At 43.0% G+C, this 13,303-nt stretch overlaps 1 protein-coding gene across 3 annotated transcripts in view; it reads left to right on the forward strand.

Moving 5' to 3' along the window:
- RFX4 (regulatory factor X4) overlaps nucleotides 1-13,303 on the forward strand; it is a 168,160-nt gene that overhangs the window by 146,008 nt on the left and 8,849 nt on the right. For all 3 annotated transcript variants that reach the window (XM_066263556.1, XM_066263566.1, XM_066263576.1), the window contains 2 exons: nucleotides 9,902-10,061; nucleotides 11,801-11,939. In XM_066263556.1, coding sequence (XP_066119653.1) covers nucleotides 9,902-10,061; nucleotides 11,801-11,939 — 299 coding nt within the window. The remainder of the gene's footprint in view (nucleotides 1-9,901; nucleotides 10,062-11,800; nucleotides 11,940-13,303) is intronic.

Here is a 13,303-nt window from a genome sequence, read left to right on the forward strand (position 1 = left end):
ATCAGAAACCCCAGAAGCAGGGCCCAACAGTTTGCACAGCAAGCCTCCAGGTGATCTGAGGCTCACAATTTTGAGGACCTCTGCCTTAGGGCTTTGTCAGATCCTGGCCTGACGGTGGCATCTGTCAATTCTACTTACATTCCATTACCCAGGACTTGGTCACATGGCCTCATGTAATTGCAGAGAGGGGCTTAGAACTGTGGGATAGAATGTCTCTATGTAGGGAAGGGGGGATGGGTCGGGGGGTGACACTGGCATTTTCCCCCACACCTCCCAAGCCCAGTTGTTCTAATACCAATCAGGACCAACCTATTCCTTCCCATCCCACTGCTGCCATCTGGTTCAGGCCACCCCCACCTCTCATGGACATCTACAGTGACTCTCAGGCTGGTCATCTGCCTCCAGAATATAGCCTGTCCACTTCTACGCACCCACTGGGCTTATTTTCCTGAAGCTTACACCTCCTCAAAGTGCTGGGAACAGAGTCCACTGCCTCACACTAAAGCCTAAAGCACTCAATTTCCACATCGCTTCTCACGGCTCCACCTCCAGGGCTTCCTCCTGTCCTGAGAGTCCTTCCTACCCATCTTCTTTGATGTTTCTCTCACCCTCTGGGTAAGAATCTTCCTCCAGACCCTTATAGCACAGCCTTAATTATTTTATTTTTTATTTTTTATTCATTTTAGAAAGGAGAGGGAGAGGGAGAGAGAGAGAAACAGAGAGAGAGAAGGGGGAGGAGCAGGAAGCATCAACTCCCATATGTGCCTTGACCAGGCAAGCCCAGGGTTTTGAACCGGCGACCTCAGCATTTCCAGGTCGACGCTTTATCCACTGCGCCACCACAGGTCAGGCTAGCACAGCCTTAATTATATCCTAGTTCTGCTAAGAATAGAACTGTTTTGAGAACAGAATGGGAACCCAGTTATATTTTTCAAAGACCAGATAAATGGGGTGAGACTGCCCTGTTTAGGATGTTATCTTTTATCCATTCACTCACTCACACATCTATCCATTTATCCAACACACATTTCTCTGTTGGCTTCTGTGTTGCTAAACAGCTCAGAAAGCTGGTGATGTGAACAAGATCATAGTGGTCTGCCCCCTGGGAGCTGACTGCTTAGAGGTTAGGGCTCTGATGAGTTACAATATAATGTGAGGAGTGCTAAGTTGGGAGAAGGGTCAGGGTGTTAGGGGAGCACAGAGAGGGGCCTCCAACCTGTATCCAGGGGTCTGGGAAGGCTGAGTAATGAGAGAGAAGGCATTCCAGGCAGAGAAAGTAAGGAGTACAGAGGCCTGGAGGCAAGAGCGAGCCTGCCATTCTTAAAGAATATGAAGTGTATGTATCCCAGCAGTATTTTGATTAATTTCTTCCCTAAAGCTTCTTCTTTCTCCAGAACTGGAACCATTTAGAGAGGAAAAGAGCAGATGCTGAGAAGCCTGTGAGGTGCCTGCCTCCTCTGTCTTTGGCCAGAGGCCGACACTTGCCAATACGCTCAGTGGCCCTTTGTCAGTAACTTCTAAAGAGCCTGGATTCTTCCCGAGTTTTGAAAAGGGGGTTGTCAGGATCTGGCATTAGCTTGAGCTTTGATTTCACTTTGGGTACTCAGCTAGAGAGAGTTCTCCTCCTCTGTGGAAATTTTTATTAGAACACTATCAATTTTTTTTCTACATAGAGGCACCCCAAATCATGTTTTGCTCTCTCCTTTGAAGAGAAAGAACATGAGTGCCCCCCCCACACACACACACACTTCCCTCCCAGTTTTTCTCCATAATGGGTTGTTGCAGTTCCTGCTTGGAGGGCTCAGGACAAGGAATTAATTAGAAAGAATAACGTTGTTCACTGAAAATAAAAATAGGAAGGGAACTGAAGCACTGGGCAGGGTCTCTTCCAGGACCAGGACACAGGGCAGCCACCCCGAGTCTCCAGCCTCACTCAGCAAGGCGCCCTGCCCTGCCACCACTCTGGAGACATACATGTAAGCCAGTCAGTGATAACACCCTTACTAATAAAATAAACAAAAATTATGCAAAAAAACAGTTCTGCATAATGAAGCAGAAACAATTTGAGTGGAACCTTTCTTGCTGTGTAGCAACATAAACAAAGAGACTCGAAGGAGCAGGAGGACAGGAGGAAAGACTTCTAGGATCTCTTCAAAATCTCACCCAGCCAGTGAGTCGGCCTGGCTTTCCTCGTTGCAATTTGGAGGCCTCAAGGTATAGCAGGTGTGGTGGTCAGAGTTGCAGGAATACCATAAATGTATTCAGAGGTTTCTGTACAATGTGTTCAAGAGTCATAAAAGTAGCTTCTTAGAAATATAAATGTGAACCAGGTTCTTTTCAGATGACTATAACCTTTGAAGATTTTGGCACATTCCAGCTTTGTTCTCAGATATCTCCAGGGGGTATTAAAAATGTCATCCTGTATAAAACTATGTATAATATTTTTGTCAAGTACCACTTTTGAAATACTCCATTGCTAAATTAGACTGGATCTTGGCATGTATAGTGGGCCACGTTCTTGGAGGAAACATAACTTAACAACATGTATGGTTTTACAGACATTACATTATAAGGCACAAATTATTTGTTTATGATATACACCTAAATAGTAGGAAATCTATTCTAGTAGGCTTCTTAAATTGGGGGATTTTTGTAATTTTTCATTAGACAATATTATAAATTGGAAAGCAATTATAAATCTTATAAAATGCATTTTCCATGTTTCCTGTTTAAAAAGGTTAACTCAGCATATGGTTTTCATGCCCAGTTAGTTTTATTTCCACCTTTAAATTATTGCTTGTTTATATACCATTACTTTCCAAAAAGATCTGAAGTGGTTAACAAAAAAGAAAGAAGCAAAACCAATTTTTTTAAAAGGACCCAAATCAGGAAGCAAGAAATAAAGAAGTGGGTAAAATAAAACAAAATAGAACTCTTGGCTCAAACAGTTTAACAACACCTTATGTAAAATTTTATGTGATGTAGTTATTTTGTTGGGTTTCTAGCATCCTCTGGATGACACTGCTCAGCTGATGTGCATATTAAATATTATCAAATTTGACTTACTGAGCGTCAAGGCCAATCAGGTATCTGTGACTCTTCCACAAACCAGTGTCTCACTTTTGATGGTCACTCCCAATTTTCAGCCATGAGAAAGAGAACTATATTGTGTTTGCTTGGTTTAGCACGGAGTCAAAATTAACTTATTGCACAAAACCCTCGGCATCCTTTTGTAACAGGACTAATGAATACAAAGTAGTGTAGATAATGAGTTATGACTCTCTGGGAATATAGCCGCTCTGCTTATCTCTCTCTGTATCTAGGTCTGTGACCGCAGCTATGTACATGTATTTCTAAATGTGTTTTCTTATGACTGTATTTAGTAATTGTTTCCAAAAAGGGGAAAAAATGAAAGTGAAAGGAAAGGAATATCAGGCACCAAAAATTGAACATGATCCATGGTCAGTTTTGAAGGGCATGTTTGAGTCTATGGCAGCACCATGGTAAGAGAATGGTTCAAGGGTCCTATTTCAACAGCTTTCCACAAACAGGTATCTGTGATATTTCCATCTATCCTTTTTTTCCCCCCTACTAACTTTGTGGGCTTGGCACCTCCCTCATGGCCCAGCAGAGTTCAGAAAGCTTAACTTTCTTTAAGGAAAGCTGTCTCTTTCCTCCTCAGGAGCATGGTGGGTGGTACCAAGCCGGCCTGCCCACTTAACGTGACTTTGGGCTGCAACTCTTTAATGTCATTTAAGCAAAATGTTGAACTCCCACTCTGTCCGGGTCAGGCAACCAAAAGGGTTCTAAGACCTTGTTTATGATGTCATTTTAAGTAGTCCCTCCTTCAATAATGACAGTAAAAGTTAACTATTAAACTCATGTTTTCACCTTCCCACCATGGGTCCCCCACAACACAAAACCAGTAAATTAAATCATTGAGCTGCTGGATGCCTAAGAAAATAAAGGCAAATTCCTCATAAATGGCCCTAACCGTAGAACATCTGGCCTGCCCAGCTGCGTCTTCTCTGCCATCAGCAGAGGATGTAATAAGGATAACAGCCTCTAGTCTTTCCAAATAACAAAAGCTCAGTTATTCTCAGAGCAGCTAAACTGACTGGGCTATGGTGGACACTGTGGCCCCGCCCCTGAGCCTGCAATGACTCATCATAGAACTTCTGAGTCCTCACTGCCAGTGAACTCCTCCCCCTCTATCCCTGCTGCTTCCTTTTCTTCAAGGGAATGAAATCAGGAACTATAAACTGGGACTGAAAAGAGATGGTTAATCTGCTCTTAACTTCATACCATCAAGGCTTTGGCTTGGTGTTGGGACCTTTGGATTTGCTCATTCATTCATTCATTCTTTCATTCCATGTATTCTGTGTCGAATGTATGTTGTGTCCTAGGGGTACAGAAGTGAGAAAAACAGGAAGTCGCTGTTCTCATGATACTTATATCCTAGTGGGTAAGAGAATTGATACAGAAGTAAACCACCAGGTAAATATATAATTTAGAATGGTCACATGAAAATAATAGTGTGCTATGAAATGGTATAAAATGAGGACCCACCTTAAATGGTGGTCAGAGAAAGCCCCTCTGAAGAGGTAACATTTATCTGAGACCTGCAGTATGACCAGGAGGCAGGCATATGAAAGTCAGGGAGAGGAAAAGCATGCTTTGAGTAGTGGGGAACAGCACGTACACAGCCTGAGGCAGAGGGAGCCAGCATAGTGAGGACCAATGAGTGTGCAGATAAGGCAATGAATGGCAGGTGAGGACACTGCAGGGGCCGGCAGGGGCCAGCCACGAATCAGCATTTCTCTCTGAGAACGGATAGTTTGCTGTCCTCAGTCAGTTTTGTCGACTAGATTTTGGCCATGGAACTATTGATAAAATTGAGCTCAACAGATGAGTTTTTCAACTTCAGCAAGCATTTTCCTTAAGCACTACTATCTTGAGGATAGATGACAGCCAATGTGATATATATATGGTGAAATATATATAATATATATACATATACATATACATATACATACACATACATACATACACATACACACATAAAATATCTTTTCCCTGTCTCGGGCTTGAAGGTTACATGAAATGTTTGTTTAGAATCAAATATTGTCAAGCAACACTGTTCAAATAGAACTTCCAGTGATGGTAGAAACCTTATTTTATCCAAGCTGTCTCAAACTGTAGACACTAACCACATGTGTCTACTGAGCACTTGAAATGTGGCTAGTGCAACCTAAAAAACCCTGAATTTTTTATTACATTTCATTTAAATACCCACCTATAGCTAGTGGCTACTGTTTTGGGGCAAAGCAGCTCTAGAATCTGGACATATTTAAAGGAGCTTATTTCTCAGGAAGGTACTAACAAATAACTTAGGTTAGCTCAAAACCTGAGCAACATCTGGGATGGTTCATAGAATCCTAGTGGGGGAAAGTTCAAACAGTTTAGTCCAAGATCTGAAGGAAGGCCATGGCCAGGTAGCCTGGGAAGTAGTCTACCTTTAACATGTATGTATCAATTGCACAACTTCTGATTTTTAATGGCCCTCAACAAGCGGGATGCATGACCGGAGGCAGTGTGTTACGGAGCCTTGCTACTCAAAGTGTGGTCCACGGACCAACAGTACCATCATCATTTAGAAGCTTGTTATAAATGCAGACTCACTAGCTGGACTCCCAACCTGCTGAATCAAATGCACGTTCAACTGTGAGGAGCAATTGTGGCAAAGTTTTGGAGCTGGGTGGATCCAGGGCCATTTAAATCCCAACTGTGCCACTTACCTGAGCAAATCTTGGGCCTCAGTTTCTTACCTGAAAAAGAAGGTAATACTATTTACTGCAAAAGATTACTGTGAAGATTCAATGAGTCAATGTATAAAAAGAAACTAGCATGAAGTCTGGTTTATTTTGGATGATCAATCAACCAATCATTTATTCAATAAATCATTACTGACTGCCTATTATATCCCAGGCACTCTTCCTGTCCTGTGTTTAAAACCCCTTTTAGAGAAAAAAAAAAATTCTCAGGAAAAAGAATGTTTTGTTGGAAAAGAAATGTTCCTCTCTAGCAGTTTCAGCACTATCATATGGACAAGGTTTCCTATAGGGCTCTCAAAGACCAGTGACTCCCCAGCACTGGCCTCAGGCTTTCCAATAGGGGTAGAGAAGCAGGGAGGGGACAAGAAGAGAAAGTTAGAGAATTAGACCAATGAGCAAGGTTTGCTGTTTTACCAAGAAATAAAAAGCATTTAGAGCTATCTTTAAAATTAAACACAAATTGTTAATTTTGCACAGATTTTCTTAGTTTCCTTAGAAAAGCAGCAACAGCAGCCATTCTCACTGGAGGTCCCACTGGTAGGAAAGGGAATGCAAGGGGTGCTCCTTTCTGCTGTCCCGGCAGAAAGGGTTGCTCACCCAAGCCAGTAGGTGTTAATCTGCTTAAGCCTGCCTGAGTGGGTCTGTAAGATTGCTGGCACATGGCCATTTAGGGGTTTTGTTTCCCAGACCACAGGAGCCCATTTTTCCAAGAGTTCCACTAGCTTTTTGTTTGATAACGTCTGCTTCTAGCAGCATTTACTCCTTCAATAACAAATTCAATGGAACAAAAATTTACTGAACACCTACTATTTGGCAGACACATCTGTTGGGGACACAGAGATGAATAAGGAACAGTTGCTGTGCTCAAGGAACTCTCACAAAAGTAACTTCTGCATTCTCTTGGTGATGCTGTTATCACTGTGTCTTCCTACTGCTGGGGGTGGGGAGAGAAAATCCTTTGACTTTCTTAGCGGCCCCCTTTCGATCCTACTGACCTCGCAGTGCTCTCCTGAGGTCCTAGGGCCTTCAAGGGTTAATTACTTGCTGGCTGCGGCTGGTTCATTGTTCTCTCAAACTTCCCACCCCTCCAATTCCATTTCCAACTCTAAAATGTTCTTAATTTGGTTTAATAATATTTTTTTATTTCACAGAAGCAATACATATTCATTATAGAAAAATACAGATAAGCAAAATGAAGAAAAAAATTTAAAACCATTTTCAATCCACCATCTAGAGATAACCTGTTTTAGTAAAAAGGCTACTTTAAAAATTATCACAGTGATTTCATGGGCAGTTCAAAATATAGAAGAGGGCCACCACGCAAAATCCAGTCACCTGGGACATGATCATTTTGTGGGTTTTTCCTTCCAGTCTTATTGCAGCTACTGTAAATGATGCCTAATACACAGTCTGCTAAAGTTGTCATCTTGAGGAGTGGGGGGTGAGGATACGGTACAGATGTACAAACTAGGAAGGGGTACTTTTAGTTGTACTGGTGGATAAGGACTCTAGGCATTTTACAGAAAAACCTGTTTAGAAGTTTGCTGTCATTAGTTAAATTGCTGTTGCTATTCAAATATTTCACTCCTGGCAACAGAATCTGACACAAGAACTTGTCTTTCTTCTTTGGAATCTGCAATGAGAAATATACACATTTCTACTTTAAGCAAGTCTAATATAAGGATACCTGAATTCAAAAAAAAATAAATAAATAAAAATAAATAAAAATAAATTTAAAAAAGAATACCTGAATTCATATGGAGAATGCTTGAGTATCACTAAAAGCCTACCCTGTGCCAGGCTCTTTGATAGATTTTATCTCAGTTAATGCTCACAATAGTCCTTCAAGGTAGATATTATCCCTATTTTACAGATGATGAAAGAAAGGCTCATCTAGTTTAAGAGCTTGCCCGGGGTCTTACAGACAATGTATGGCAGAACTAGGACCCAGAGTCAAGAGACATTATGCTAGAGTAAGTGGAAAGGGCATGGCAGACCAGGGTTCAGAGCCCCAGTAGGCCACTCACTCGCTGCGGGACCTTGGGCAAGTTGTTGAATATGCTGTTTCCCTGAACTGGACTTTTGTTTAATGCCAGTAGCCTTCAATTAGTGTTGACCTAAGGAACAGTCTTGAGAACCAAGACATGGAGTCCACCGTAAGGGTATTGTGAGGACACAGCTGCCCCTTTTCGAGGGCATCTGAAAGAAATTTCTGTTTGTTCTGAATTCAAAGGACAGTGTACTCCTGAGCGATTTGTTTACTACCCTATGGCTCCTAACTTGTCAGATTTCCCTTTTAGCATTGGCTCCTGGAAACCTCATAGCCAAGTTTAAGGCCCACCCAGAAAGAATTTGGACCTTTTGGGTATGCATGTTAGATCTCATTCTTGATTGCACTTTTTGCTCAAATTTTGTTTTAATTTCTTCTTCATTCCCTGGGGGTAATATTTCTTTTAAGGGTGTCTGTAACACACTTAGCACACTGCCTGGCCTGTGTCAGATGCTCAGTGAACGGTGTCTCCTCCCGTCCTCTTGGATTGCATCTGTCACTTCATAAAAAAAGGATATTATTTGCATTCCAAAAGTTTCCCCAATTTACAGAAGGGTTCAATACAAAAGTCTTTTAATAAGAAGCAAATGTGCTTAAAATAGGATGCTATTTTCACAAGCCTTTCCGGGTCCCGGCGCTGGGTCTCTGGGACATGACCACCGCCGCGGCGCTGCCCCACCAGCCCCTGCTTCCTCCTGCCCCCCTGCGCTGTCTGCTGTTTGCTGTTTGCAAAATGTTTGGGATGAAATGGACTGAATTTTTAAAATTAAAACCTTTTTCTTTATCTTTCCAGAAGAATTTTAAGATAGGAATGGTCTGCTGCAGAATATACAGAATTTATGAACCAAGTTTTCTCTTCTTAAACCAGCCTCTCTTACTTGATCCTTTAATTTTTCATGGGCCTAGAAGGGGAGTTGAATCCTGGTCCTTCTACTTGCTAAAATAGGTTTAAGTATTTCCAATGTGTCAACATTCTAGAATTTATCAGAAGTTAAGTTAATGAGTTTATTGTCAAGTTATTATGAGCTTATTAAATAACATAAGCTTATTTGTTATTTAGTGATTTCTTAAATTACCATTTTTTAATTCTAACCATCCAATAAAATTCTTAAGCATCTTGCGTGTTTTTAATTTTGTCAGTTTCTTTTCTCAATCCCTAGCACTTTCAAGGTATACAATTAAAAAGTAAATTAGTGGAATTAATGATATGTATAGAATAGGTCACTGTTAAGGTCACTGTCTAATAATCTTCAAAAAGACCTGGGCAAGCAAAGCCCAATAATCAGCTTATGTTTGCTTAAAGCAATTTGTTGGATCCTTAACACCTATTGAATGTTGAGAGGTTATTTTGCTAGGCCAGCCTGAGCTACATTGCACCAAGCTTTCTTTTGTTCTCTCCTTCCCTTCTTCCTTCTTCCTTTCTTCCTATCAATCCTTTCCTGTTTCTTCCTTTTAAAAACTTTATTGAAAGTCTTTTGGCCTCCAGGCTCTGTGCTGAACACTGGGGGATTCAATGGTGGGCAGAATTGACAAGGCCCCTACCCCCATGGAGTTTACTGTCTGGTGGGGGAGGCAGGTAGGCATTAATCAAATCATATTCATTATTGGATGTAAGATTACAAATTGTAGTACACGCCATCAAGAACTGTAGTGCAATGCGGGATCTGACCCAACCTGCGGTTAGGAGACAGCTTCTTTATATTGAGATATGAAGAATGCATGGATACTGAGGGAAGCATGAGGGTTCTAGGCAGCAGAAACAGCATGTGCAATGGCCCTGTGGTACTGGGAATCATGGTACTCTAAAGAAAGTTAAAGATATTGTGGCTGGATCAGAAACAACAATGGCAGGGGGTAGGAGATGCTTCTGGTGAGGTCAGCAGGGCCAGAGATATATGCTTTGTATGACTTTGGCTTTCAGCTTAAGAGCAATGAGGAGGCACTGAAGTGTTCTAAGGAAGAGCTGGCAGTGCGAGAGCTGTCCTAGTGACTGATGCAACTTAATTTGTCTCTGCAGGAGCAATGCAGTCCTACACATGGTCTCTAACATACACGGTGACAACAGCAGGGTCCCCAGCTGAAAACTCCCAGCAGCTTCCTTGTATGAGGAGTACTCATGTGCCTTCCTCGTCGGTCACACACAGGATACCAGTTTATCCTCACAGAGAGGAGCACGGGTAGGTAATTCCTGGATGATGCCTTACTTTAAAATTTTCTTTTAAAAGGCAAGGTTTACTTGGCAGTCATTTTCTCAAAGGACAGGAAGAGTGTCACCTTTGTTGAATTCTCACAGTGCCCACCCCACGTATAATTGTCGCATGTAGTCCCCACTACAACCAGGTGAGGCCGGTGCTAGCGACCCCACTTTATTGTTGAGGAGATTGAGACTTGGTTGACGAAATTCAGTTCCTGAACTTCATCATATCACTGGTAAACATGCTGTCCCGCCTGAGCACCTGTCTGCCTCCAAAGCCTGTGTTCTTCCCCTTTACTATAAAATCTCAGCTGAAAACTCCCAGCCAGCAATTCCCTCCAGTGGCTCTTTGTGCACTCCGTAGTCTCACAAAGATTCACAGTAGGTCCCACTCTTTCATGCCGATCTAGAGGAGGGTTTCTCCATCTGAGAACTGAAGGTCCCTGGAGGGTAGTAATTATTAAAGGGGTTCAGGGAATCCCTGTCGGTTCCAGGGGTGCTTTGGACCCTGAATAAATCACTAATTTTTACCTATATTCTGTAGTGATATTACTGTGATAAATAAACAAAAAATCCATTTAAAAGTGTCATCTGAATCATAGTAGCTTTTTGCCATTATGCATTGTCTTTATCAAAAGACACTGATCTTACAGTGTCTAATGTGCAGTGATCTGATGCAGTGTTATGATGCTTTTTATAAAAACAGAAGGGCAAAAAAATAAAATAAAATAAAAACAGAAGGGCAAGGAAAAGGTGACGGAGGAAGAAGAGAAGAAGGACCTCTCAGGTCCCTTCCTCACAATGACCCAGCATGAGACAACAGGGTGATGAACCTCGGGGTGGGTACAGGCTTGGCTGTTGGCATAGCCGAGTTATTTCCAATAGGTTCAGGTACCCCTGACCAATCAGTAGGACACCTATTATTTTTTCAGGGGCCTCTGGGAGTGTTTCCCCACACACTTAGAATAAATCAAAAATTATTTGAGAGAACTTTTGGGTTCTGCAGGAATGGCAGAATAGACACCCATGTGGTCATATGTCAGCATCTTTGCGGTCAAGTTGTTATTAAGAACAGTGATGATGATAATCCTGAGTCCATAGGATTTTCTTTTTTATAGAGCATCTTTACATATGTGACCCTCAGAATAAGCATGTGCAGCTTTTTCACAGATGGGAGAAAGAAGGCTGAGAGTAGCCCAAGGCCCACAGCTGGAAAGTGGCAGAGCCAGGCTTAGAGCCAAAGTCTTTGGCTCCTGGTTGACCATGCCATGTTTTCTCCCAGGAGAGAGCTCACTGTCTACATCCTTCCCCACCATGGGGAAACAGAGGCCTGAACAATACCAAAACAAATCCCAAAGTAGCTTCTTTTTTTTCCTAGTTGACTTCCAGCTATAACACGGGGCTTTTTAAGACAACAGGAGTAGAAGTTTCCATAACTAATTGTGTTTTGCTCAGGACTAGCTTTTGTTCCCTGAGTGCAGCTGGGCGATGAGGGAGGTGTACTGGGGGGAAGGAAAAGCAGCCTGGGAGTTTGAACTTACCACAACAAAGCCACAGAGTGGAGATGGTAAGACCGAGAAAAAGAAAAGTGGAAAAAAAGAAAGAACAGGAGAAAAAAAAAAAACAGAAAAAAACTCAGGCGAGGTTGATTTTTAAAGATGTCAAACTGATTTGTTTTCCCTGATATTACTCACAATATTCAATGTGCTTAATGCATTTTAGATACACGGGAAGCTATAACTATGGGAGCTATGGCAACCAGCATCCTCCGCCAATGCAGAGCCAATACCCGGCCCTGCCTCACGAGGCGGCCATCTCTGGACCACTCCACTATGCTCCTTACCACAGGAGCTCTGCACAGGTGAGTTGATGGTCCTGCCTGCTTGCTCAGGCCAGGACTAGTCAATATAACACAATTAATAAGCATCTTCTGTATACCATGTGTGCATCCTGTGTTTCGCCAAGGAAAGGATGGTCTTTTCCTCAGTGTCACTTCTGCCCTTTAGTGGCTGCACACAGTGGATGACAGCCATGATCATGCTGCACTTTCTCATGCATGTGGTTGCAAAGCAGTTGTCTTTAGTTCCATCCTTTGACCTCTCTGATCCCAGGATGCCATCAGCTGTGAGACCTGTTGCCTTTTTTTCGGGCAGCCCTCCTCAGCCTGGACCTTGGTCTCCTTTCCCATCACCGCCCTCCTGGTGCAGACCCTCATCGTGTCCTGCCAGGACCGTTATTGAGGCATCATTCTAACTGGTCTCAGTCTCCCATGTGTGTTCCTTTTCAGTGCAGCCCACACCCAGAATCTTAGCAGAAGAATTCTCCTGAAATAGACCCTTTATCAGATCATTCTCAGGCCACACGGGTCCTTTGGCTCCTCCTCACTGACAAACCAAATCGACCCTCTGTGGCCTGCGGTGAATGGAACTTGTGGCTACACCTGTAATACCAGTGTTGGGTACTCTGCTTGTCTTAGACGCTTTCCTGTGCACTGCCTCAGACACAGCTGGTCACCAATTCCATTCAATTCTACATCCTCAGTGTCTCTGCACCGCCACTGTTCTTGCCTCAACTCAGCTCTTTATCTAACCTAGATGATGGCAGAAGCTTTCCCATTGGGTTTCATGTTGCTGAACTTGTCCCATCTCTGGTCTGTCCCCTCCACTACAACTAAAGGAATCTTTTGGGGAAAACCTAATCGATCATGATACTCTCTTTTACATGTCATCACTTTCAGAGTTCAGTTTCTTATCATGTCTCTCAGACTCAGTACTATCTGGCCTCTACCTGCCTTTGTGGGCCTACAGATGACACCCTCCCAGTCTTGGCTGCAGTCACACCAACCCATGTGCAGTCCCCTATGTCTGCGCTGAGGTTGTTTCCTTCCTCCGGCTCAGATTCTCTTCCCAGCCTCTTCTGCTTGTTTCTCAGGACAAGCATCTCACGGCCTTCCTGGCACTTCCTGATACTACCCCCTTCCTTCCTCCAGGACTTTAGTAGTTCCTGCTCCTCTGTACCTGCATAGCACCCTGGGCTTTTCTCTTTGGTAACACTTCTCACACTGTGACCATTGCTGACTCCCCTGGCTCCCACAGCAGACCCCAAAGCTCCTTGAAGGCAAAAATTAAGTCTAGTATCCCGAGGTCAGAGGAAAGGACAGCTTACTTTACTGAACACACATCATGCGCCCGGCACATCACGCATCCTCACAGCAACCCTTGCCAG

The sequence above is a fragment of the Saccopteryx bilineata genome, chromosome 1, assembly GCF_036850765.1.
Source record: "Saccopteryx bilineata isolate mSacBil1 chromosome 1, mSacBil1_pri_phased_curated, whole genome shotgun sequence".
Taxonomy (NCBI): domain Eukaryota; kingdom Metazoa; phylum Chordata; class Mammalia; order Chiroptera; family Emballonuridae; genus Saccopteryx; species Saccopteryx bilineata.